General features: G+C 37.8%; 2 protein-coding genes across 8 annotated transcripts in view; one reads left to right on the plus strand and one right to left on the minus strand.

Moving 5' to 3' along the window:
- The window catches only part of STRN3 (striatin 3), a 106,761-nt gene extending 94,375 nt beyond the window's left edge, over positions 1-12,386 (plus strand). For 4 of the 7 annotated variants that reach the window (XM_081548042.1, XM_081548046.1, XM_081548045.1 and 1 more), the window contains 4 exons: positions 2,123-2,230; positions 7,237-7,323; positions 7,406-7,563; positions 12,140-12,386. In XM_081548042.1, the coding sequence (XP_081404168.1) occupies positions 2,123-2,230; positions 7,237-7,323; positions 7,406-7,563; positions 12,140-12,175 (389 nt within the window). In that variant the 3' untranslated portion in view covers positions 12,176-12,386. Of the gene's footprint in view, positions 1-2,122; positions 2,231-7,236; positions 7,324-7,405; positions 9,059-12,139 lie in introns of those variants that run through there. The other 3 variants (XM_081548044.1, XM_081548043.1, XM_081548048.1) reach the window with 1 other exon arrangement.
- On the minus strand, positions 11,384-25,688 carry COCH (cochlin). Its single transcript, XM_081548055.1, has 12 exons — positions 25,547-25,688; positions 24,900-24,964; positions 24,764-24,811; positions 22,509-22,665; positions 21,295-21,428; positions 20,731-20,793; positions 20,005-20,049; positions 19,759-19,906; positions 17,017-17,120; positions 16,081-16,307; positions 15,387-15,903; positions 11,384-12,333 (listed from the first exon to the last, which is right to left on the minus strand). The coding sequence occupies exons 2-12, from the start codon at positions 24,931-24,933 to the stop codon at positions 12,158-12,160; spliced, it is 1,653 nt and encodes a 550-aa protein (XP_081404181.1). The 5' UTR covers positions 24,934-24,964; positions 25,547-25,688; the 3' UTR covers positions 11,384-12,157.
- Positions 25,689-25,906: the final 218 nt, after the last annotated feature.

The raw sequence follows: 25,906 nt of genomic DNA on the forward strand, positions 1-25,906 counted from the left end.
TAATTTGTGAATTTTTAACAGAAATAAATTGTTCTTTGTCTTTCTCTTAGTTTCTAATCATTGCTTGGATCCATTAATTCATTAACTGTTCAAAAATTATTTTCTAATTTTATAATTTCTTTTACACTTATTAGCTAGATTGCTTCTATAAAAAGGAACAACCCTCATCAGTAATTTGGTTACCTGGAGTTAGCAATTATAAAGGAAAGGCAAGATAAATGATTACTTCCCACTCCTCCCCTTTATTTACTAGTTTTTAAAATGATGAAGTGATTCCCTAGCATCCTCCAAAGGTGACCAGTGAAGTGAGTCTTTGAGGTGTTGTTTTTCTTGTCATTATAATCTTTCTTGGAATAAGTGCATTTTATGTATTTCAGTCTGTTATAGGTATTATCTTTATTGCTACTCAGATTGTTTCATCTTTGGCCAGTGGGAGCTTATTCAGGTTGGCTCCTAAGTCTCCCCTTTTGACATAACCCTGTTAATTGTTGATGCTTTTCTTTCTGGTATGACAAGATGTTTCAGGTTCGTCTTGTTCGTTTTGCTCCCCAGATCTGAAATGGGCCATTTCTCTAAGGAGCCATGATTGCTTTTAGTGGAAAATGACATTTAGAGACTACAAGACAGGTGCTCTGCCATTGAGTCAGTCCTCATGGCTTGCTGCATGGCTCTTGAGTTGGCCATTGGTTTAGACTTTTTCAGTAGACAGAGCTGAAGAGTGCATTTTTAGTAAAGAAAAAGACTGATAAATTTTATTCAGATGCTTCCAATTCTGATTCAGATTTATCTCATTGGTTTTATATTTTTATTTTAACAATATAAAAACTCTTGATTCTCTGCAAAATGATCACAATTTCTCATTTAATTTATCTAACAGTACAGATAAAGTCATCTCAGAGTAATAATTGCAATATCACCAAAAAGAATTTCATTACTAATAGAGGGTATATTCTACTAGATACAGAGAATCTAATTACTGTGCTTTTAAAAATCACTTGTGCTTATAATACTGATTGGCTATACAGTTAAGTTCATTTGTTTAGTTTTACTTCTGATATTTCTTGATTACTCTTTAAAAGTCACTTTATAATTATAAAAAAGATTTAAATGGTTCTGTGATCAAATCTAAAAACAAATTATATGCAGTGTCTTTTTTCAACCCTAGTTTCTTCCTCTTACATAGATAATTTTTTTCAATATGTTCAGTGAAGAGTTCTTGTATACGTATGGAATGATCAATTTACTTAGTCTAATAAATGCTGACAATATTTTCCCATTAGTTTTGGTCTCTTTTCTCCCTCATCACTAATCTGAACAAAAATTAAGAACTTGGTAGTAAAGAAAAGTTCTCATTCCTAAGAACATCAATTATAGTTTTTTGATTTTTTTGGTCATTGTGGGAGGGATAGGGTTTGTTCTTACAAACACCTAATAATCACGCATGAATTTTTTTCTTCATTAATTGACTCTTTAATTCTTTTATGGACTATTTATTAAAAGCAATGATTTGTGGGTTGGCGATAATTTAAAAATTCTAAACCACCCTATATTGACAGTCTGTATTAAAATACTTCCCAGTTTTTTTCTAAACTTGAGCATAGTGCTATCCATCCACATTATAAGACATACTAATTTATATATTTTTTGAGAAATTGTGTATCTTTAGAATCTTAGTTTTATTTTTCAGATTTTTTGTTTTATATACAAAAGCTTTAGTTTTTAGTGATTCTTATGTTTTGGTAAGACTGCAAAGGCCATCATTTAACTTCTGATTGAAGTTTTTGTTTCTTTTTTATTTGAAATATAGTTGATGGACAATATTAAACTAGGTGTACTACTACATAATGTTTCTCATTGAAATATTATTGACCATATTCCTTATGCTGTATATTATATCACCTTGGTTTATTTATTGTGTAACTGGAGGTTTGTACCTCTTAATCCTCTTTACCTCTTGCCCTGCCGCTCCCTCTCCTCCTAATCTGGCAACTACCTATGTGTTTCCTGTGTCTGTGAATCTGGTTTTGTTTTGTTTTGTTTTGTTTTGTTTGTATGTTTTTTCTTTAGATTCCACATTACATTGAAGGTTTGAATTTTGGTGTTTTCCTCCTTTGTTTTTTAGGTTTACAATCCAGTAATCACATTAACAGAGTAGTAAGTCATCCCACACTTCCTGTTACAATAACTGCTCATGAAGATAGACACATCAAATTTTTTGACAATAAAACGGGTAAGTAGGTTATCTTATTTTCTATATTGACTTCCTAGCTTGAAAATTGCTAAGTTAAACTGTCTTAACTCAGATTTTTGCTTTACTTAATGTAGCACACTTATAATGTTTGTTAATTTTTACCCTTGTTAGTGTTAGTTGCTCAGTCGTGTCTGACTCTTTGCAACCCCATGGACTGTACCTGCCAGATTCCTCTGTCCATGGAATTCTCCAGGCAAGAATACTGGAGTGGGTTGCCATTTCCTTCTCCAGAGGATCTTCCTGACCCAGGGATCAAACCCCGGTCTCCTACGTTGCAGGCAGATTCTTTACTGTCTGGGCCACCAGGGAAGCCCAAAATATCTTGCTTACCTATTATGATTTCTTCATGTGATGACAGTTATAAACCCTTCTGTTTGAAATTTTTATCTTTATATTCTGTTGTGAATTAGTATAACATAAAAGATCACTTTCTGGTTTGGGCATTTTAAATATGTTCTTAAAATTATCAGTGGATGAAATGATGATATAGTGGCAGTTGTTTATTGTCATCTTCCCTGTACTTTTTGGTTGTAAGGAACCATACCAATTATATAGAAATCAAGTTAAATTTTAATTTGGCCATAGAATTGTTTGTTTAAGGATATCTGTATCATTTGTCATTACCCAAAATACTTTGTAAAGTATTGTTTGCTCTCTTTCGGGAAAAGTCTGATGGCAAAGAGAGGCTTCTTTGATAAGCTAAAACAATTAGAGAAGTATTGAAAGACTTCCAAATAAGAAACTAAAGTGTTAATTGAAACATTATTTCAGGGCAACAAATTATCAAGCAAGGCAACAAATCAGAACTACAGATTTATCTTTGTAGCTTATATAGGACATGGTTGTAATTTTTAGTCTTTCTGAGTTTTAGATGAATATCTTTCTTCAAATAACACTTTTCTTGGACAGATTCCTTTGAACTCAGTATAACAAGTTGAGAAGAAAATGGAGACTCATAGGTCTATATGTTGCACAGGAAAGAAGATTCATATTCATGTGAATGTCTCAATTTAACACCATATCAAATCAATTCTTTAAACGTTTATGAAGCTTAAAGATCTTCCTTTGCTGCAAGAGCAGAGAGATAATTTCCTTTACTGTATTTCTAAAAAGATTCTTTGTATTAATTATTGAAAGTTAACATTTGTAAGGAAAGGTTCAGGAATTTTAGTAGTTATAGTAAAAGGAAAAAGTGATTCTTTAGAGCTTTTTGTCCAGCAGAAATCAGAAATAAGGTGCCTGTAGACTTTTAGATTGTGTACAAATTCTACCAATTAATTCTCTGTGTTAACTAGCTAGTACCTTATCTGTAATGTGAAGATAATTAAAACACTAGACTCTAAACAATGGAACTAGCTAGTACCTTATCTGTAATGTGAAGATAATTAAAACACTAGACTCTAAATAATGGAAAATTTCACTCTCATTTTCTCTCTCTCATACACAGAGATACACATATATACATCACTTGAGTTAAACTGTAAATTGAGTTCATATGTATTCTTTTTAACGAAATTCATCTTGAAAACTGGCAGTTCATTTAGATACAATATACTCAAATATCCCCATAACTGGTGTTGATGGTTAGCTAAATTTTTAATAGGATACTATTCTATCAAATGAATAGTAATTTATTGGATTTCTTATCTGAAACATTATAGAAATTGATTGTATGAATGGACTCAATGAGTATTTAGATTTTAACAACAAAAGTACATTTAGTATTTTGCACTGCACTGGCAACTATCATGTATAAGTTATTTCTGCTTTCTGTGGTCTTATTGTTGCCTGGGGAAAATAATGTAAGTGAGTGCACAAGCATTCACACATACACATGCTCATGCATAATGCAGTAAGATAAAGCAGTCTTCGTAGAGTGAAGGTTTGAGTTTTTTCTTGCAAGAATGATAAGGTTTTTGTTTGTTTTTAAGTGAAGAAGTTAGTAGGAAATTTCAGATAAGGGTATATTTTGAGTAGAAGCACACAAGTGGGAATTTGGGCTGGAAACAGAAGTTTCTTAGAGGTAAAGCCAAAGAGGTAAGTAAGTTTGGAGAAGGAAAGCAGAAACTTCTGAGCCAGATTTTTCAGAGCCACGCTAAGAATAATGGATTTTTGTTTACACTATGCACTATGAAAACCACTTGAATATTTGACCAGGGATTTGCAATATTGGTTTAGAAAGATACTCAAGTCACACTGTATGGTAGATCCTTGACTACAGAGGATTTAGAAGTTTCGATTTATACTGTTTGTTTCAGAGAGATCTTCAGGGCTGGTGATTTTTGAAGTTTTGGTAGCGACACAAATTTGAATTGCATGTGCATTCATGTGCAAATGCACAATGCATTGCAATTGCATTAGCCAAGACTTAGCTAATGGGTGAACCTGGGAGGAATGCGAGGGAGTTGGAGGAAGAGGGTCCTGAATTGGTTATGGCCTCATTCATTCAGCAAAACTTACGAGTATCTGCCATATCCTCAGCACATTTCTTGATCTTTGGTGAATGAAACAAAGTGTCCTGTTCTCTCAGATCTTACAGACAAGTGGTCTGTTGCTTTCTGTAAGTGAGACATGTGTATCACTCTGTTTCTTCATTTCATAGATTGTACGAGTCAAAGGGCTTAGGTGCTGGGGAAGAGAGACTCAGTGCCTGCATGTGTCCTCTTTTTCCTGAGTTATAGGAAGAAAGGGAGAGAGATGGTAGCAGAGCCGTGGAGCAAAGGTGGATTTGCTTAAATGTCAGAAGCTGCGTACATACGCTGGTGAAAGAAGGGTCAGAAACTTTGACTTCTGTGGTCACTAGTGGAAACCCAGCATCTAACTTGATTCAGAATTGCACCTCCTTATAATTGGTCCAATCTGAAGGGCCACTCACATTTTGAAGTGACTTCATGACTATGTAGAGGAGGGTTGATTCTAAATTGACTTAACATGTCATAGTTAGAGATGAAAGAATTCTTTGGTTTAAGACATGATAAACATAGGAGATGTACAGTCATTCTCACAAGAGAAGTCAGAACTAGATCTGTGAGTTAAGAGTCACCATCACAGAATTAATGTTTTAAGGGAAGCTAATGTTACTTCATAGTTATCCCCCTAATGTTTTGAGATCATTGGGCTGGAGGCCAGCTCTTCATACTCTGAATATTTTTTTTTTTTTTTTTAATATTGAGAAGAATAGATTCTAGAACCAGTAGATGAATTATGTTGGACTAATAGTTTGTTGTGATGTTTCCCAGGTGGCGCTAGGGGTAAAGAACCCGCCTGACAATGCAGGAGACGAAAGTGACATGGGTTCGCTCCCTGGGTCAGGAAGATTCCCTGGAGTAGGAAATGGCAACCCACTCCAGTATTCTTGCCTGGAGAAGCCCATGGACAGAGGAGCCTGGTGGGCTGCTGTCTATAGGGTCGCAAAGAGGTGGACACAGCCGAAGCAACTTAGCACAATAGTATGTTGAATGATTTTTCTGTTTCTCAGGATAGTAGAGAGAAATTGTTATGGTTACTCTGTTAATATTGATGAAAAACAGACAAATGAGGCCTAAATGACGAGAGACTTAATTTTGTCTTTAATTGATAAGCATTTAGTATTGCCAGAAAGTCGCAGACTGTTTATGTTCTTCAGAGTAATTTTTTGCACATTTGATTATGTTGTGGGTTTGTGTTCAGGTCAGTGACCAAAGCCCCATGGCAGATAACAAAAGTAGATCTGTTTCATGTCTCAGTGTGGAACGTTTCAGGGGACAAGAAGCATATCAAATGACTGTAAATAGAATTCTGGAGAAAGACCTCCATCTCTCATTAGGAGAAGCCCAGGCATTTGAGTAATAAAGACTCATTGCTGAATGAAAGGAGAGGAAATTTTTTTAACTTTTTATTTTATATTGCAGAATAGCCAGTTTACAGTGTTGTGATAGTTTCAGGTGGGATAGTTTCAGCAAAGGTTCTCAGCCATATGTATACATGTATCCATTCTCCAAAAGGGAGGAAATTTTTTAAGATATCGGTATTTGCCATTTTATTGTTTCTTGAGTGAATCAACTTAAATTGCCTTTCAACCATCAGAAGTGTATATTGCCAGTGCAGAGGCTCATGCCCTTGCCCCAAAGTATGCAACACAATTTATATTCACAACTTGTTTTTAAATTTCAACTCAGTATTGAATCTGTTTGCCTGCCAAGAATTCAGTGAAGTTAAATTACATTTTCTAGAATAGTGCTTTGTTACTATCTGGGGAAATCCAGAGTAATTTCTCTGATGTACTCCCACCCTTCTCCCCTTTCTTGTTTCTTGTATATAAGATGATTGACATTTCAAAAGATAAGTGATGCTAGCAGAATCTTTAGATAGGAATGTATTCTCTGGTGATTTAACATTAACTCTGTGTATAAAACAATCTCTTAAATAAAGCATCTCTTAATGAGATTCTATTTTCACTCTTTAATTCCCCTTTATATGACCTTAAGCTTCTAATGTAGCTCTATAGTCATTGTTTTCCACTACTAAATACCATCAGTTTCATGTTACACAAATGTCTTTTGAAGTAATTGGAAAAGTTCTGCATTAGAATTAAGATTCTCTTGTAGTAGAGGAACTAAATGACAGAAGGCAGACCCAAAAATCCACATGTTGTATGATTTCATTTGTATGAAGCATTCAGAATAGGCCGGTCCATAGAGAAAAGAGATTAATATTAGTGCTTACCGGGGACTTGGAAGGGAGGAATGGGGAGTGGCTGCTTAATGGGTACAGGGTTTCCTTTTGCAGAGATGAAAATGTTCTGAACTAGATAATGGTGATGATTGTACATCATGGTGAAAGTTCTAAAAGCCACCAAATTGTACCCTCTCAAATGTTTAAAATGGTAAATTATATGTTGTTTATTGTTGCTGAGATTGTTTTATGTTGATGTTGTATTATGGTTTCTGATTGCCCAAGTTAGTAACTATTTGAAAACTTAATCTCCTCTGTTATGTTTTATTTAGGTAAAATGATCCATTCTATGGTAGCTCATTTGGATGCTGTTACAAGTCTAGCAGTAGATCCCAATGGAATCTATTTGATGTCTGGAAGTAAGTCTGAACTTCCTGTCCTGCCCACAAATTTTATAATAGAATTATTACTCAGTAACATTTTTTATTTATTCTTTTACAGGCCATGACTGTTCTATTAGATTGTGGAATTTGGACAGCAAGACATGTGTGCAGGAAATAACAGCACATAGGAAGAAACTAGATGAATCAATTTATGATGTTGCTTTCCATCCATCAAAAGCATATATTGCTAGTGCAGGGGCTGATGCCCTTGCCAAGGTATTTGTGTGAATCAACAAAAACTCTTAATCATAACAGCAGATTTGCTTGGACACAAAGGGTCTGCATCACTGCCATCAAAAAAGTTACTGATATGACACTACATATGATCTGCCTGGTGAAGGCTATTTGGGCAGGCATAAATTGGTGGAAATCACATCTTAACATCAGGCTCATTAATTTAATTGTAATTACTGTATTTCGTGGGACAAAAAAAGGACTCCATTATTTGTGGCCTGTACTGGATATGAACTGAGCGTCTGTCTGTCTTTTCGGTATCTTTAAGCCCATGTGGAGTCTGATCTGACAAAAAGACTTTTGTTTTGGACTCTGTGTGCTGCCTTAGGGTTAGGAATGTGGTGCTCTTGTTGGGGGGAAGTGAGCTCCAAGAGTAGCTTTTTTCATCTCTTAGTGATCTTCTGTTTATCGGTTGAATGCCACAGATTCCCTCTTAAACTTATTTTGCTTTAAAAAAAAATAAAAAAATAAAATTTAACTTAAGATATTTTAGCATTAGTTGCACAAAATGTTTGGATAAAATTCTAGTTTTTATAAGTCTTTTTATATATTTAGCCTGTCACAACAGTGCTCAAGATTGTATTGAAGTTTTTCTGCATTATACAACCCTGAAACACAGAGATCTCACTGACCCGCTGCCGTGTAACCACACTCTTTCCTTCTTTTGCATAATACAACTCAGCTAAGTCTTTCCATAAAGATGCTAAATCACCATCATCATCACCTAACTGTCTTCTTAAACCAAGGACTATTAAGTGTATTAAAATGAAACGGTGGGGTTTAGTACTCCAAATGAACTCTTAAAAAGTGAAAAATAAAAAAAACTAATCTTGGCATCCTATCACTATGTGATATTTTGTACATCTTACTGTATTTACAAGTTTATTTATCAAGGATTATCCATCTTGCTAATAGCCTATTATTTATTTCACTTTTTGTTGGTCTTTATATCCTTTTATTAATGTGCTAAAGGAACCTGTATATCTATTTTGGAACTCTTTGATAGTCTAAAATAGACTAAAAATGGAATATTTTATAGTTTAAGTTACAAACCAAGGTGACTCCCCCTAGATACATATCTTGGTTTACCATGATTCCAGACAAAACTATCTTGTTTTAAAATATTTGGAGTAAAATTTGAAATACAAATAGGATACAAAAATAGTTGAATCAGGATACAGAAATCTGCTGTGTTTGGACTAGTTATCCCTGTTTTATTTTTTCAGATGTGCTTAATTTTATGATGTAACTAAAGATTTTGTTTGTGTAATGCATGATTAAGACAATAAAGTATTTTTTCTAGTCTTCCAAAAAACTTTTCTGATCAGTTTGCGAGTTTTGATGAGTTTTGTAAGGTTTTTGTTTTACAAACTATGAATCAGCAAATTTTTAAGATTGTACCACATAGCAAACGTATCACTGTTGAAAAATAATGTATATAAAATGCATATAATAAATATTAAATTGTGTACCTGTATGTTACTGTTGGCTACATTATTTTGTGTTGAATAATAAAGTGCAATACTTTACTCTCTATCGTTAAACTAGGAAATGGAGATTTCTCAGTGAGTCCTTCATTTTTATGCTTTTCTTTTAAATTTTGTACTGTTTATTTATAATCTTCAACAAGATTAGAACAGTTAATATTATTAAGAATGCTTTTTAAAAGTATTTCACCCCATTTGGGGATTTAAAAAAAAATCCTCTATTGAAGTTAAGTTTAGATAATTCAAAATAACCAAAAAAAAAAAGTTGCAGAGATGCAGTTTTATATCATATCCTTAAGATATCCTACTACTTTATTAAGTCTGAATTTCAGTTAATAGTGTTGTTTTTCCTATCTAGCCAAACCTATTTCCCACAGAAGAGTTCAGCAGAGAATAAACTGTGTTACTCATTAATTAAAACTTATCCTCATAAGTGGTGTTAAGTATTAATATCTTCAGACTTTTCCTTCAACAAGTAGTATCCTTTTTCTTTGAAGGGAATTGCAAATGAAATTAGAAGGTAACATTTGAAAACAGAAAAATTTGGCAAATTCTATTCTAATATGCCTAATAGTAGGCATTCTATTCTATTTGAATGTCTACTGCAAAAAAAAAAAAAAAAAAAAATTATACATACTTTGAGCTATTTTGCCACCTACCATAAAAATTCAAGTGGCAATTTTAGTCATGGCTGGTGAAACACTAAAACTTTTCCGAAGTTTTCCTTAAAATACTGGGGTTATGTTTTTCTCAGCTGAAGATTCAACTTAGAGATGCAGTTTGTCTTCCTCTCTCCCTGACCCCCTTTTTTAAATAATTTAAGAGCAAGCTTTCCAAAGCTCAGTATTGTTTCTGGCAGCTGTTCCAAGGCAATGATTACTGTTTTAATTGAAATGTGATTATCATTATGGCAATGCATAAACATTCACCATTTTTGGAATGTATTAAAACTGAAATGCATAAAAACAGTATCAGTATATGTTTTTCTCTTATCTACTTTGGTTGTATTTTCCCTACAATATTAAACATTTGGAAGATACTAAAAGGATGCAAAAAGAATATCTTATTTTCATTTGTGTGCTTTCATTTGTGACTTACGGGAAATTATGTAGATTCATTTGACTATTAAATGGTGATTTATATGTAAAGTTTAAGAATATTTTTATATACAGACTTTCACATGTTAACTTTGTCAATATTTAATCTTTTCATATTATTCATGTACTCTTTTCATATTCTCAAAGTAATCCACTGAATACCAAGGTCTCATTTAATACATTAAAGGTTATAAATGGGCTAGCATAATTGATATTAGGCATACCTGCAAAGTTGAATTATATCATTTTAAAAATCCTCTTTTTAGTTGTTAACCCTTTATCTTGACTATGTTTACTTCTAAAAAGTTGATAGTAATTTAAAAGTGTTCATTTATGCTCTCTTGTTGCTCTTCAAGTCAAAATATAAGCTTCCCTGGTTACCTCAAAAATTTTGTTCCTTGTAAAATTTTTAAAAGAGCTAATGACTAGAGGCTGGGCGTTCGTTTAAATTTTTTTTAAGGAGTGGTCTTCTCATCTGAAAGTTGTGTGTTGTGGAAAAAAATGTTAAACCTGTTTTTCTGTTGCTAAATGAAAGTTCTTGTTACATGAATTGGTCATATTTGTGGCTTTATAAGGGGCAGGGGGTGGTGGTCAGGGGAGTCATTGGCTTTGCATTCTCCCTTTTGTCAAATTTTTATGTAGTGTCAAAGACAATTTCACTTCTGCCTCTGATACATAGCCCTTTCATTCCTTTTACACAAACTATAAAATTGTTAAATTCAAAAGATTTATTGGAGTAATATTCCAACCAGTTAACATCTTTTCCAGGTTAACTGATTTGGGTGGTTGTAAACCATTTCAGATAGGATCAGTTTATGTGTGAGAGGAAGTAGAAAACACAGTTTTAGAGAAGATGGGATAGGATACCACAGCACTTCTATCTGGGGAGAGTTCTTGGTGGGGTAATGGTAGTTACATTAAGGGAGTTTGGATCACTGTTCTTCGGAACCAACTTCAGAAGCACATTTAAGTAAAAATACTGTTAATTACAAAACAACTTTGTTGAACCAGGTACTCAAAAGTATTTCCTACTGTTTAACCTGGTACTGGCTATGAATAATGCCTAGAACAGAAGGCATTCAATAAGTAATTGAAAAAAAATAGTCTTATTGCATGATTTTAAGAAAAAAACTCTGTTGGTGTTTCCACATGAAGTAGTTAAAGAAATTTTACCATTCCCTAGGGAGAGACACATAGAATAGTAAGTCAGGCACCTTAAGTCACTAGCAGTTTTATTGCTTAAATAGTCTTTCCTGCAGTTTAGCTGTTTGGAAGATGTGCTTTTCTTTAAAGCTAAATGCTTCTAAATGGTAAGTAAAATTGTACCAACTTAATTTTTTTCAATATGTTGATGACTTTTAGAGTACAAGCCAAATACATCAATACACAATAAAATTAAGGATATAAATAGAAAAATACCAGGTAAATGCTGCTATTTGTTCAGTGTGATATTTGCTATAAGTTATGAAAAATACACTACAAAAGAGGCTTGATAACCTAAATTGCTTCCATTTCATCTGTAATTACAACGTTAGGATATTAAGTAACATTTACATTGTTGATTGGCTTTAAGACATCTACTTGGGTCAAAATATATTTTAACTAAGTTAAGGAGCTTTTTTCTATTTGTCTTTCATTTTCCTTATATATGTAATAATTAGAGAAGGAATGTTGCTTTGGGTCTAAATATCAAGTTCTTTTATTGAGCTATATAGAATTTGCATATTTATACATTTAATATGCATGTTAAAATAGAACTCTTAATAGTCTACACTGCCTCCTGAGTTTCTGATTATGAAGCGTTCTGAACAATCAAGCCTAAATTGTAATTAGAAGGTATCTTTAAATGAGTGCTTATTTGCTTACATTTTTGCCATCATTAATAGTTTTGTCTGATTTTAGTATGCTATGTAGTATTTCAGTATTACTACAATACAACTTATACATTATTTCCCCTTGCACTTTTTCTTTCAGTTGTCAAAATGTCAACGATTATTGCTGGGATTCTAAGAAATCTCTACAGATGCCTCTGATCACATCAGAAACAATTGGTTCTAATCCTGTGAACTCTCTTGTGAAGAAAGCATGCGACTCCTTTGGTTTAGAGGCCATATCTTTCAGGTCATCCAGAGGTGCCCAAGCCACACCAACAGAGAAGATGGTGATACCTACAATGGAAGTATTTTTAAGTGAATTAAAACCAAGTTACAGTTGCATAAAATTACAGCATGAGTTGCTCAGTCATGTCTGACTCTCTGACCCCATGGACTGTAGGCCGCCAGGCTTCTCTGTCCATGGGGATTTTCCAGGCAAGAATCCTGGAGTGGGTTGCCATCCCTTCTCCAGGGGATCTTCCTAACCAAGGGAAGCATAAAATTACATGTATATATTTTTCACACATAAGTACACAGTTGCACACGAAACTGCCTTAAAATGCCTGAAAAAGTAAATACCCTGTACCAAATTATTGGGTAGGTTTTTAACAGTCATTGTGATGAGACTGGCTAACCAGTTTAGTGAAAACCAGAAGTTTTGCCACCAATGTAATTTACCATCTTAACAGATACATGATCACTGAAAGGAAAAAAGAATTTGATAACAAAGTTCAACATCCATTCATGACAGTGCATAGCTAGAAAGAGAAGGAAGCTTTCTTTACCTGATCATCTAAAACAAACATTTAGTGAAATGGTGAAAACTTCCCCTCTTGAGTTTAGCATGAGGAAGGACTACCTGGTGTCATCACTTCAGTTAATCATCATACTGGAGTCATGGTCAATATACCACAGCAAGAAAGAATGACAGAAGATGTGGCATACAAATGAGGTAAGTCTTCTAAAGCTCTTATCTGGGGAATGATGACTAGTCCTCTGGGGAATGATAACTTTCTCCCATTTCATTCTGTATGTGTTACATTCGCAAACTGGCCAATAGTTTAAAAGTCTTTAATCTCAAAGCAAAAGTTTTCTGATAAAAACAGCCAGGGACTCACCCGGCAGTCCAGTGGTTAAAGACCACGCTTCCAGTACAAGAGGTGAAGGTTCAGTTCCTGGTTGGGGAACCTACATGCCATGTAACATGGCCAAAGTATTAACAGGAAAACATCCAGAAAGAAATATCTATGAAATGGAGACTACCATCTATATCTACTGAGTGAAATCCCCATAAAGTTTTGAGAGTTTCTAAAAGAGCTACTCCCCTCCTATCCAAAGCTTCAGCCTCCTCCTAGTTATATAAAGTACTCAGAGTTGTGAATACTTAAGATATAAATAAAGCAGGTTTAGATGATGTAAAAGCTACTTGAAATAATTCTGATTTATCACCAGCAGCTAATCCTCCCCTCCCCTCTCCCTGGCAAAAAAAGTCAAAATTTTTCCCCTTCAGTTTTCTTCACTCTTCATTATATTCAAGTTCAGGTCATCTAGGTCAAGCCCAGTATATAATTGCAGTTAAACCAAAACAACTGTGACCTAGCCCTGAAAGCCCATCTTATTTTTCTGACTTTTGTTAACTCTCACTTCACTATCACTAAACAATAACTTTCATGAAAATAGTGTGGCTTAAGTTCAATTAATCATATAGGAAGAATATATTTGAATTTATTTAGTTCACTTTATTTAGCCTAAATCCAGTCCTGTTAGCATAAATTGAATAAGCTATACTTTTAAGGAGTATGATAGCAAACAGATCTTCACATAAGTTAGTTGAGGAATACATTAAGCCAGATGCATAGAAATAAGCCAATGTGTATATAAAATTTCATGTATCCATTCTCTGTCCTACTTAATAAACTATTCCATCAATACCTATAAAAGTACACAAGTGCATTAGCAGAGGTGCTAATAAATGTATAAAGTGAAGTGAAAGTTGCTCAGTTGTGTCCGACTCTGGCCCCATGGACTATATAGTCCATGGAATTCTCCAGGCCAGAATACTGGAGTGGGTAGCCTTTCCCTTCTCCAGGGGATCTTCCCAACCCAGGGATTAAAACCAGGTCTTCGGCATTGCAGGTGGATTCTTTACCAGCTGAGCCACCAGGCAAGTAGAAAATGTCATTAGGAGTTAAGTAGAGAAAAGGAAGCACAGAGGAGTATAGGAAAATGTAAGACTCTTCATTCCCTCCTCCAAAGTTAGCGTTTTGTTTTTAAATATTTTTCGACTCTCAATCACTCAGTTTTTATCCCAGGAAAGGGAATCTTGACTTTTTGTTGGCCTGTTTGCTGGTGGCTCAGAGGTTAAAGCGTCTGCCTCCAATGTGGGAGACCCGGGTTCGATCCCTGGGTCAGGGAAGATCCCCTGGAGAAGGAAATGGCAAACCACTCCAGTATTCTTGCCTGGAGAATCCCACGGACGGAGAAGCCTGGTGGGCTACAGTCCACGGGGTCGCAAAGAGTCGGACACGACTGAGCAACTTCCCTTCCCTTTGATCTCAGCAACACACATGCTTAATGTTTTCATGAACTAGTTGTCTTTGCCAACAGTAATGTTAAGGTTAGGGTAAGAAAAGGAAACTTTTTATATCCTTTTATAATAGAATTTCATTATCTCAAGGTGGGGGTGGGGGGGGAGACTCTAAAAAGGAAATCTAAATAGAATAGGATTAGTCTTTATTGGTGACCTTAGAAAGTCCATGCCAGACTTAAAACTGAAAGTTAGGATAAATGATCAAATAGATTTGTAATAAGCTATGATAAACTAATTTGGGGTTAAATAGTCTAAGTTTGAGGCAAACATGAACACTGGTATATGACAGAGTTCTCATGGCAATTCACCCCAAAATACAGTGGTTACTAGGAGTATGAATTCAGCCAGGCTTGGCTGGGTTTTTCGTTTTGGTTTGGTTTTTTTTAGAGGATTACAAAATCTTTTATTTTTTTCTTTAATTTTTTTGGGTCACATCACACAACATGTGGGATCTTAACTCCCCAACCAGGGATCAGAACTGTGTGGAAGCACAGAGCCTTAACCACCCAGTCCCTTGGGGTTTTAATACTGGCCTCACCACTTACTAGGTGAGATTTGAGTATGTTTCCTTATCTATAGAATGAGATTTAGTAGGGCTGCTCTGACAATGAAATCAGTTAATACTGGGTAAAACTCATAGACCAGTGACTGCCATCCTGTAGATGTTCAATACAACACATATGTAAGCTTATATTTACCCCTACATTTGACTGAAGCCCTCCCAGTTCCCTTCCCATACGAAGGACATGGACCTTACCTGCATCATGTGCAGCAGCAGCGGGCCCTCGAACATCATCATAGGACTGCCCATCTGTGACTATTACCAGGAAGTTCTTGTTGGGGCTGTCTCTCATGGGACCAAACACATTTCTAACAGTAAAGGAAATGGCATCCCCAGTAGCTGTCCCACCACTCATGTAGCGGATGTTTCTGATAACAGCTAGGACATTCTCTTTGGTGCTATAGTCAGTGAAACTGAACTCGGTGCGCTGATCATAGGTGAACTGGACCGCAGCTATCTTAGCACCAATGTCTGAGATTTCAAAAGTCTTAGCTATGTTGGAAACAAATTCAAGCATGAGGTGGAAATTACTTTCTCCAACACTACTGGAGCCATCGATCAGAAAGGCAATGTTCACTGAGTTATAACAGGTCTTGCTGCACATCATTTGCTCATGAGTGCAGAGCTTCTGTACCAGAGGCTTTACGTATTTTGTGGTGCCAAACCAATTGGGCATGTGGTAAGAGAAGAAGCCGTTATTCCGACAGACAGCCTAATGGGAGAGACACATAAACGATATCCAAAGGAATTACAAGTTGTTTCTTTAAAATTATGAAAATGTTAAATCTTAAATGTTCAAAGTTAATCCAGATATGGACCAGTCAGCACTACCCCTTGAGTTCCAAAACTGAGTCACTATTATAACAGAAGACATTTCTCAACTCTTTACCTTGTCAACAAATGCAACATCCTGAACCATTCCCAGCTCCTCAGGGATAGGCTTAGCCACAGAAACTATAAATACATTGACGCCAAACTCTCTGGCCACAATGCCTGCTTCCTCGATGTCGTCAGAAGGCCAGCCATCAATAAATACCACCACCACTTTGGGAATCCCTTTTCTCACTCCAGTGTCCACGGTGAAGAATTTCTGGGCGGTATGCTTCAAGGCTTTGCCTAGGTTTGAAAAAGAAGCAAACTGGAACAGCACCACTGCTCAAATGACATTTCTATGTCCCTGTTGCCAACTTCATGCTTTGAAGTTTAAGAATTTAACTTACATAGAGCTCAGTGCTTTAACAGATGCATCGGATGGGAAAGTTTAATTATCCATCAGGCCCATTTTTTTGTCTTCACAACCCACACTACATCCCCCATCACCTCCCAGAAGCCTCATATTTCCTTTCTTTACATTAATCACCAGTCAGAAACACAGAACTGACTCCCACTTCTGTACCTGTTCTCTCCATCTAGCCCCTTAGTGACTGATTAGTACCACTACAGACTCAGAACAGGAAGTCTCCCCTCAGAAGGTCCAAAGTTCTCTCGTTCTTTCTGTCACATCTGCATTCATTAGATGAGTCTGTTGATCTTCATTTCTTTTAAATATTCTAAACAGGTACTTCTCTAATGTGACATCTGCCCTATCTAATATGAGGATTATAAGTCACAATGTCATGTTTTTGTTTTTCTAATGAGCAATATCAGTAAACCTTTTGGTACCCTTTCCATTAAAAAATAGATGATCAAGTGCAGACCTAACCAAGATCAATTCCAGGGGGAAGAGGCTCACATCTGCTTGTATGAAACAGCATAACACTGTCTGATGTGTCTGATCATTCATAACCTTCTCTGTGTCACTCCCCAGGTACCCAAGTCTACTTACCTGTATTGGAATTACCCCCTCTGAAACCTACTTCCTTTATGGCAAACAAAACATCTTTGGCTGATGTAAAGTTTTTCAAGTAAAATTCTATTTTAGGATGTTCACTAGGTTAAAAAAAAAAAAGGAAAAAAAGTTATCTAGAGAGAATTGGAAAGATAAACAAGGAACATTATGTACCTTTTAAAAAAATCCTTAAATTGGACAATGCCTAAGTTTCTTAATTGCACAGCATACAGGCAACTAAGGTATGGCATCTTTACTTGAAGTTTTGGGGTTCTTTCAGAAATGTAACAAAAACAATTGCTACCTTGAGGGTTTATTGTATTCTGAGTAATATGCTAAATACCTACTACAAGTCTAATCTCACTTCATCAGAACTCTACAAGGTAGGAATTATCCCAATTAATAAATGAAAAAATGGAGGCCCAAAACATTTAGGTAACTTACCCCCCCCAAAAAAAAAAACACATTTAAAATTCAGGTTTGCCTGGCTCCTAAATTATATGAAACACCTGGACCAAGTGGCTCAGGGCACTGAGCTCAATGAAAATCTGCAGAGTTGGGCACCAGATGAGTCATAGGTGGGTGTGAGGCTAGGTCCGCTTCAGGGAGGGACCTTGGAAGCTCTGAACAGTCTAGGTCTATTAACCCGGTTCTCTGATCAGACAAGGCAATTTCAGTGACACTAAGGCCAACATTTTTAAAATGAGGGAACTTATAAGCAAACAAATTACAAAGTATTTTAATATCGAATTTTTCTTAGATGATACTGACATTTCCCAATCTTAGAATTACATATGTTTTAATAGATTTGAGATTTTTTTAGATTTAATAGTAAATTTTACTATTTATATAGTATAAATTTCAGCTTTTATAACCACTCTGTTCATTAGAGCCCATGTTGAGTAAAAACAGCATAATTTATTGTGTTTAGTTTTTAGACAAGTCAAAATTTCATCAGTGCAATATTTTAAGATCTTAGCATTATCAATTGCCATTAAGTCAAGATTTTTGAAGGACAAGTATTGCACTCATTGTATTCCTGCATTTCTGGTGGCATGATTTCTGCATACCTGGTATAATGTTGGGTCACAAAATCAGATGTCATGAATCAATAACTTTTTCATTTTTATGGTCACTTTGCAACTATCCGAATTATTTATGTGGTTTAGTCTTATTTGTGCATCCTTAATGAGACATTATTTTATTCTACTTAAACATAAACTCGACATAGTTTATCTATTCTAATGTTCTTCGTAAAATAGAAAAATTGTAAAGCAGGAAGTTTATAGAGAAGCTAGTCTTTGTATGAGTCTACAAAGTAGTGTAGACTTTCACCTCGAAAAACCAAATGGGTAAAAAAAAAGAAAAAATATTAGAAGAAAAACATTGAAGGGAATTTGCCCTATGAGATGTTAAAATGTACACTAAAGCTACTATAATCAAAGCATTGTAGAAAAGATGTTAGAATTAGCATACAGATCAAAGAAACATTTGCCTAAAGTTATAAATTGATATCACAAATGGAATAAGAAGCTCAATTTTTTGGGGGGATGGTGGTTAAATTATGTATAAAAAATAACAAAGGTAAAGATTCTCACACCAAAAGAATTCTATCTAGGGGACTTCCCTGGCGATCCAGCAATTAAGACTCTCAGCTTCCACTTCAGGGGCTGCAGGTTCAGTCACTGGTTGAGGAACTAAGATCCCACATGCCGCATAGTGTGGCCAAAAAACCAAAAGTTAAAAAAATTCTACCTAAATTAAGAACCAATTGTAAAAGATAACAAATGAAATATAAATATTTGTAATACTACTAGTGACACCCTTACACACTGCTGAGAGTAGTTTAAACTGAATTAACTTTTTAGAAAACAATTTAACTGTTTATATCAGAAGCCTTAAAAATGTCACAACCCTTTGACCCAATCTCACTTCTGGAAATCTAGCCTAATGAACTCATCAGAGATGGCACAAAGATGACACAGGATGTTCACCACAGGACAATTGTGAAGAAACAATAGAATGGTTAAATAAGTCATGCTAAGGAACATATTCATTTTTCGAAGAATATTTGTGATATGAAATGTTCAAAATACTGAAGGATAAAAAAGCAGGTTTTAAGACATTTTTATAATCTGAGCTTTTGAAAAAGAAATGCACATAAGTAAAATCAAATATTTTCTTAAAATACTGAAAGGAAATAGATTTTATATTGATTATCTCTCAGGGGCATATTTAGGAAATTTGTTTTTTGTGTGTTTTATATGTTGTTCAAGTTTTCTCTAATAAGCATATTATAATCCTAAAAGACATTAGTATATTATGAAATAAAAGATTAAGCTTCAGATTGCCAATCAAGGGAATATGGAAAGAGCTAAAAAGAGTAACAACAGGATAGGGAAGAGAAATAAACATCACAGCTTCCTCCTTCGGTGAAGAGAAATTAGGAATTGAGCAAAGTAGATGTGCAGAAGTAATCTATATGAGCAATAAGACTTTAGCCTGCCTTCTGGTCCTCAAATGGTAGCATGTAATTCTCTAAATCCTTTTATTCCAAAGAGGAAGCGCTTACCAATCTGCTCAGGCAGTCTTAGATTCTGACTTTACAGTTTGAGAATCCAGACTGTCTGCAACTCAGTATGTTTATACCAAACTGAAAGGAATGTACCAGCTAAAAGGATCATTTGTTGTCATTCAAGACATCATTCAAGTCTCCTTGCATTTTCTCAAGGGTGGTACCTGGCTTGAACAAGCCCCACGTGTGGTCCTTCTGTTCCAATTCCCAACATTAGAGCCACTTTCCCAACAAAATTCTTCTGTAGATTAAATCGGCGTTGCCCGATATTAAAACTTCCATCGATCAAAAATGCAATGTCTGCTTTACAGTCTGTGAACACCCAAACAAATCTTTCCATTAGCAGTTTCAAGAGGAGGAGAGGAGAGAGAAAAAATGTTATATTCCCAAGTGGTTATCCAGACTCTTACCTTTATTGCCAGTTTTCTTTTCTGGTGTTTTCTTTAGTCGTTTACCTAAAACAACAGAAGCACTTGGCATTATCAACAGGAAGACAGTTCCACAGAAGGAAACCCACATGGAAAAAGCTCATGATAAGGAGTGGCATTCTTGAAAAAACTTTCTTTAAAAAATAAATTTCCTCGTGATTTTTTGGACTAGGCAAGTAATGCCTCCAAAAAGAAACAAGTTAGGACTGTAGTAGATCTACATATTTCATGTGCCCCCGATCCATGACTTTGATATCTCAAACCCACAATTGAGGCAGGATTGGAAACTCAGAGTTAGATTCTAATGTTCTTAGTTTCTTTGACTTTAAATTGCCACAGTCTTTGAAAGGACGATCCCTGGCTATTATTAAGATAGACATGCACTCTTTTTTTTTTTTTTATATGACAAATGGAACAAGAAGTTCAAGATACTTAGACCAGTTCCCAGGTATAGTTTATCAAATCAGGGAGAAACAGTAGGACTTCCAGAGAACATTTGGTACCAGAGTTTACCAATGAAAATAAAGGATAAGGAATTTGAAATATAATACTGAAAGTTTCCCTACTCAATATACCAGTAAAGATACTTGCTTTGTGTTTATTTAATATCAGTATTTTAAAAAGAAGGAGAGCTTCTATCAATAACACTTATTTGTAACTTCCCAATGCTGTGCCAGGAAACTAGGAGACAGGTTCTGTACTTCATACCTGTTGCTGGATGTGCTGTGGACACTGCTTGTCCTGTGGCTTCCTGGGTACCACTTTTGCCTTCTGTTAAAATAAAAAGAAGACTATGTTTTCCCTCTTCCTTCTTTACCATCAAAGAATAACAAATAATTTAGAGTTCTATAGGATGATAAATGTAATAGAGTGGTGGCAATTGCAGGAGTAGTTGCTGCATCTAGTTTCAAAGAACCAAAATGAATCCACTGTATCATATTTTTAAGAGGTCATCATTAAATGAATTCACACTCATTCTTTTTTTTTAGGGTTATTTGTTAAATGTCAGGGCATTCTTACTGTGGGTGATTCAAGTTTCTATTGCCATCTTCTGGCTGCAAGATGATTTTTCCCTCCATTCACCCAAGTTTGGTTTGAGTGTGTCCCTGACCATTTATATCTCCTGACTTTAACCCACAGTTGGCCTCTCCAGGCTTGATCACAAGTTTTTCCATCAGAGTCAAAGAGTTGGAGCTGAGAAAAGCAGAAAACTTTTTGGGGGTTAGGGAGAAAATATTTATGCAAAAGTAAGAACAATTTAATTGTACCTACTTGTCACTGTGAAAGAAGCAGACCATCTGGAAAGCGTCTGAGACTGGATGCCGTTGGCAACTACTGAGGAATAGTTTTCTCGACCTGGCAAGCTATAGATTCTCACAGGTCCCCCTGAGTTGCCAATTACCCCCCTGCAACACAAGAATAGCAGCTGAGACTCTATCCACACTTTTGCAGGGGCATTTGACTGACTTTATACTGCTATGTTGCATCTATTGCTCTGACTAATCAAGAAAACAGTTCAGCACAGAAGCCATTAGCCTTTTTAAAAACAGTCAACCTTTTTAAAAACTTGAAGAGGTACAAAATCTGCCCAAGGAAATGGTTTTGTGCTGTTAAACTTCTTTAGTGTTAATAAGGACACACTTGCAGTATCCTGTTTCCTACATACAGCTCAGAGGATCAGAGTTAAGAGTGTCAAATGATTTTCTTAGTTTTCCAAAATACTTAACTACCTGTCCTTGGACTTCATTGAAAAGAAATGTCATCCTGGCCATTCTCGTGCAGGATAGCAGAGTGGTGATGAATATGGGGTCTGGAGGCAGACCTGGGCTTTCAGTCCCAGCTCTGGCACTCGCTAACAATCGTAACCTTGGGCTAGATACTTGACAACTCTCTGAATCCAGTTTCCTCATCTGTAAAATGGGGTAAAATTGTACCTACCTTGTACAGCTGTACTGTTGTCTTGGAAGTTAAAATAATGACTGCTGTATAGTAAAAACTCAGTAATAGAGTACATGGTTAGAAATCTTTCCTGTGCTTAGCCACTCAGTTGTGTCCGACTCTTTGTGACCCCATGAACTGTAGCCCACCAGGCTCCTCTGTCAATGGGATTCTCCAGGCAAGAATACTGGAGTGGGTTGCCATTTCCTTCTCCATGGGGATCTTCCCAACCCAAGGATCGAACCCAGATCTCCTGCATTGGAGGCAGATTCTTTACCATCTGAGCCACCAGGGAAGCCCTAGGAGTCTTTTTGAATCACAGGAAGCAAGCTATCAAAAAATAATGCAATCTGCCTTTAGTCAGAAAGCTTCCCTTATGTAGTTGGTGATTCAAGGAGATCCAGGAAAATCTTAAAAATGTATCCATCTTCTATGGCCAAGACTGGTACCAAAAGAAAGAGTAGGTGGGAGGGGGTGTCCAGATGGCTAATGAGGGAAAGGAAATAATCACACTTGTTTTTCTCTCCCCTTGGTATATCCAGGCTTACCTGTGGACAGCGGCGCCACAAATGCTTGATACAGACGCGTACACTATGTGCCCAAACACAGAGAACTCCTTCAGAGGGCAGCCGCCTGGGCAGAGGACATCTGCTTTTTCTTTCCTGATGTCCAGGCCTCTGGTAAAGCATGTGATAGCGATGGGAACTAAAGAGAAAGGAGAGAATGTAATAACCATTCTTAGGACTTTTGGTGAGTAGTGGTGGGGGAACTAGGATGTGAGATTAAAATTTTACTTTCCTAATTTCTACACTTTTTGTTAAGAATATTGACTTAGGTATGGTTTCACACCATTCCAGGTTATAGCAAGCTAAAAATAAGTTTTCCAATTAATCTAGTCCTCAGACACTATAAAGCCTAATGGAAGAATTTTCTCAGTTCTTATTAGTTTGGAAATATATAACTAGAAAATAATGTTAGTCATTGGCCATTTATTAATTCTTTCTAGAAATATAAGAATCTCAACTCTGATTATAATTGTGTACATAGTTGCCTGAGGTGAAGATATTAAATCTGGGTTGAACCTCTGAGGAACATTTTCATGACACACACAAATTGAAGTCATCCTTTACTTCGGAGGGCCATTTATATCAGTTTTCTTTAAGTGCCGTGCATTAAAATTATATTTTAATTTAAGCAAACCAGTTAAAAGATGCTTCACTTTAAAGAACACCATTTAGCTCAACCATTCATTTTAGCTGGAATAAATAAAGCCATGAGGTTAATTTGCCCAAGGTCACACAGCTCAAGGAAAATTCTACCTTTCCTGCAGGGCAGGAAACAGAGAAGTTAGTCCCCTTCAGAACAGAGGATTTTTATCTGAATTGAACCAGATTATTTCTGCTCCAGATCTGTGCAGGGAGATATATCAGGCAGTGAATGCAGTTTTAGAAGGCACTGTTAATACTGAGGGCTTCCCTGGTGGCTCAGACAGTAAAGAATCTGCCTGCGTTAATACTGAGGTTTTACATGATCAACTTGATGAATAATCATAGTTATTACTACAAAAGATGTTACAGGCAAGCTCTTGGCAACATGTAACACGATACCTTAATAAACATTAATTCATCAATTTGCTGTGAATATTAAATTGATTAAATTGAATTATTAATATTGTTATTAAATATTATTTTCCAAACACTGGAAATTGTGGTTAGCCAAACCTTTTTGAAACAGATGTTAATAATTAAAAAAAAAAAAAGTTTTTTTCCCCGGAATAGTAATGCTATCTGGTCATACTGCCCAACTGAGGCTCTAACAAGGAGCCTCTTCTAAGAGCTCTCTGTGCCAAGCTGTACCTGGGACTGTATACGTCCATGGAAGGGAAGGCAGGACTCCACGAAAAGTACAATGTTGACTATGAATGCTCTGAAACACTCTAGATTGCTGGGCAAGTTAAAATCCTTACCCAAACCAGCAGCCTCATACTATGTGCTTCAGTTCATACCTGTTACCAAACAGCCTCAATTCTACCTCCCAGTTTCGGACGCACCAGAGAGGCTCTGCCTTTAGCTACCAGCTCTGACTTTGGTGTGTGTGTGTGTGTGTCAGGGGGCGCTGAATACAGTCTTCTGCAATACTTAACTTCATTTCTCCTTTCAAGGAAAATAAAGGATACATTTTGAAAAGAGAGTCTGCTTTTTACATTTTATAAAATACACCGAACCACACGCCCTTACTTAGACTTCTAGATGGGGAACAAACTATTTTTAGATTCTCTCGAATGTGAAATGAGCCCACAGATGCTTTTATAGGGGGTCATTCCTGGAAACACAGAAAGATGGTCAAACGAGATGGGACAACGACGTGTCTCTCAAGCCCGAAACCTCTCTGTCTCTCTCTCTCTCCCCTCTGACAGTCTGAAGGCTTCTCCCTGATCCCAAACGCTGCGGAACACCTGGGACTAGTGTGTCCCTCGGTGGGGCTCAACGAATACCCCTAGCCTTGACAGTCTGCTCGGCTTGCTAGGGGGAGGGGAATGTGGGAGGCTTCTCTGCACCTTGGGAAACTGTCCTCATCGGACCCCAGGAGCTCCTTCTCGAGGGACAAACGGGGAAGCTGGAGTAGACAGGCTGTAGGTAGGAATGGGGTGAGCCAGGCAGCAGCACCAGCCCTCGCACCCTGATGCGTGGGTACCCGGCCTTGGCCCAGCGGCTCCATCTGAGCGCGATTCCACGAGCCCGCCCGCAGCCCCTCCCACCACCCGGACGAAGCCCTGCTCCGCGAGCCGGGACCCGCAACTCACCGGCTCCCTCGCTGCCTACGGGCTCTGGCGGCAGCAGCAGACAGACACCTGCGGAGAGAGCACAGCGCGAGGGCGGCCTCCAGCTTCCACCGCGCTCGGTGCGAGGGGAAGGGGGCGGGGAGGGGCGCGTACCCACCGAGGCAGAGAACCGGGATCCAGGATGCCCACATGGTTGGTGGTCGAGGGGCTGGCTACTCGGACCTGGGAGAGACGGAGAATGCAACCGAGACCCCTGCGTCCCCACCCCCACCGCGCCCGCCCGCACCTGCGGGATACCCCCCGCTCCGCACTCCTCGGAAACCCAGGGGCGGCCAAGGAGAGCGGGAGCCCGGAGAGGCCGCTGCCCTGGAGCTCGTGCCGCTTCTCCAGCTGGAGGCGACGCTAGGGCTGCAAACCGAGCCAAACCCAGAATCAAGGTGCAACCCCGGACCAGTTGGAGCGTGCGCTCATGAAGACAGACAGACACGCTGGGAGCGACAGAGGGGAGAGAGAACTGGCTGGCGGCAGGGACTCTCAAGCCCACGCCTGACGCCGGGGGCTCTGCACCTGAGTCGGATCCGCCCGGCTGCGCCCGAGTGCGGAAAGCGCGGCTCCCGCGCGGCTATAAAGGCTGCGCCGCGCGCATGAGCACTGTGCGGGGGGCGCGCGGGGAGCCGGTGCGAGCGGGTCCCCGGGGGCCGGGTGGCGGCTGTCCAGCTCCGCCCGCACCCCCGCCTCCTCCCTTCCCCGCCCTGGGGTGAGGCAGCGCCAAGGCGCCACCCCCGCGGCGCGGGGCTCGGCCACCTGGACGCCGCGTCCGTCCCCGGGGGCAGGGGGAGCCCCGAGGACCTCGTGGGAGCAGCGTCAGGGCCTTCGGGACGCGTGTGAGACGGCGGAGGGACCGCGCTCCGTCAGGGAGGTTTGCGCGACGTGTGGCGACCCCACCAGGGCTCGAGGGAGCCGGCCTCTCTTTCGGGCCTGGGGGGGGAGTGGTCCCCACGCATGGTCCCCGCGGGGGGAGCGGCGGCGCCGCGAACGCGGAGGCCTTGGGCCCCAGGAGAGCTACCAGGTACACACGCGGCCTCGGAAACAAACTTCCCAACTTCGTGCTGCCTGGCAGCAAAGTTCCTACTTTGTTCCTACTGTGTACTTCTAAAGTCAGGC

This window comes from Giraffa tippelskirchi, chromosome 12, assembly GCF_054371585.1.
Source record: "Giraffa tippelskirchi isolate mGirTip1 chromosome 12, T2T-mGirTip1v1.2.pri, whole genome shotgun sequence".
NCBI lineage: Eukaryota > Metazoa > Chordata > Mammalia > Artiodactyla > Giraffidae > Giraffa > Giraffa tippelskirchi.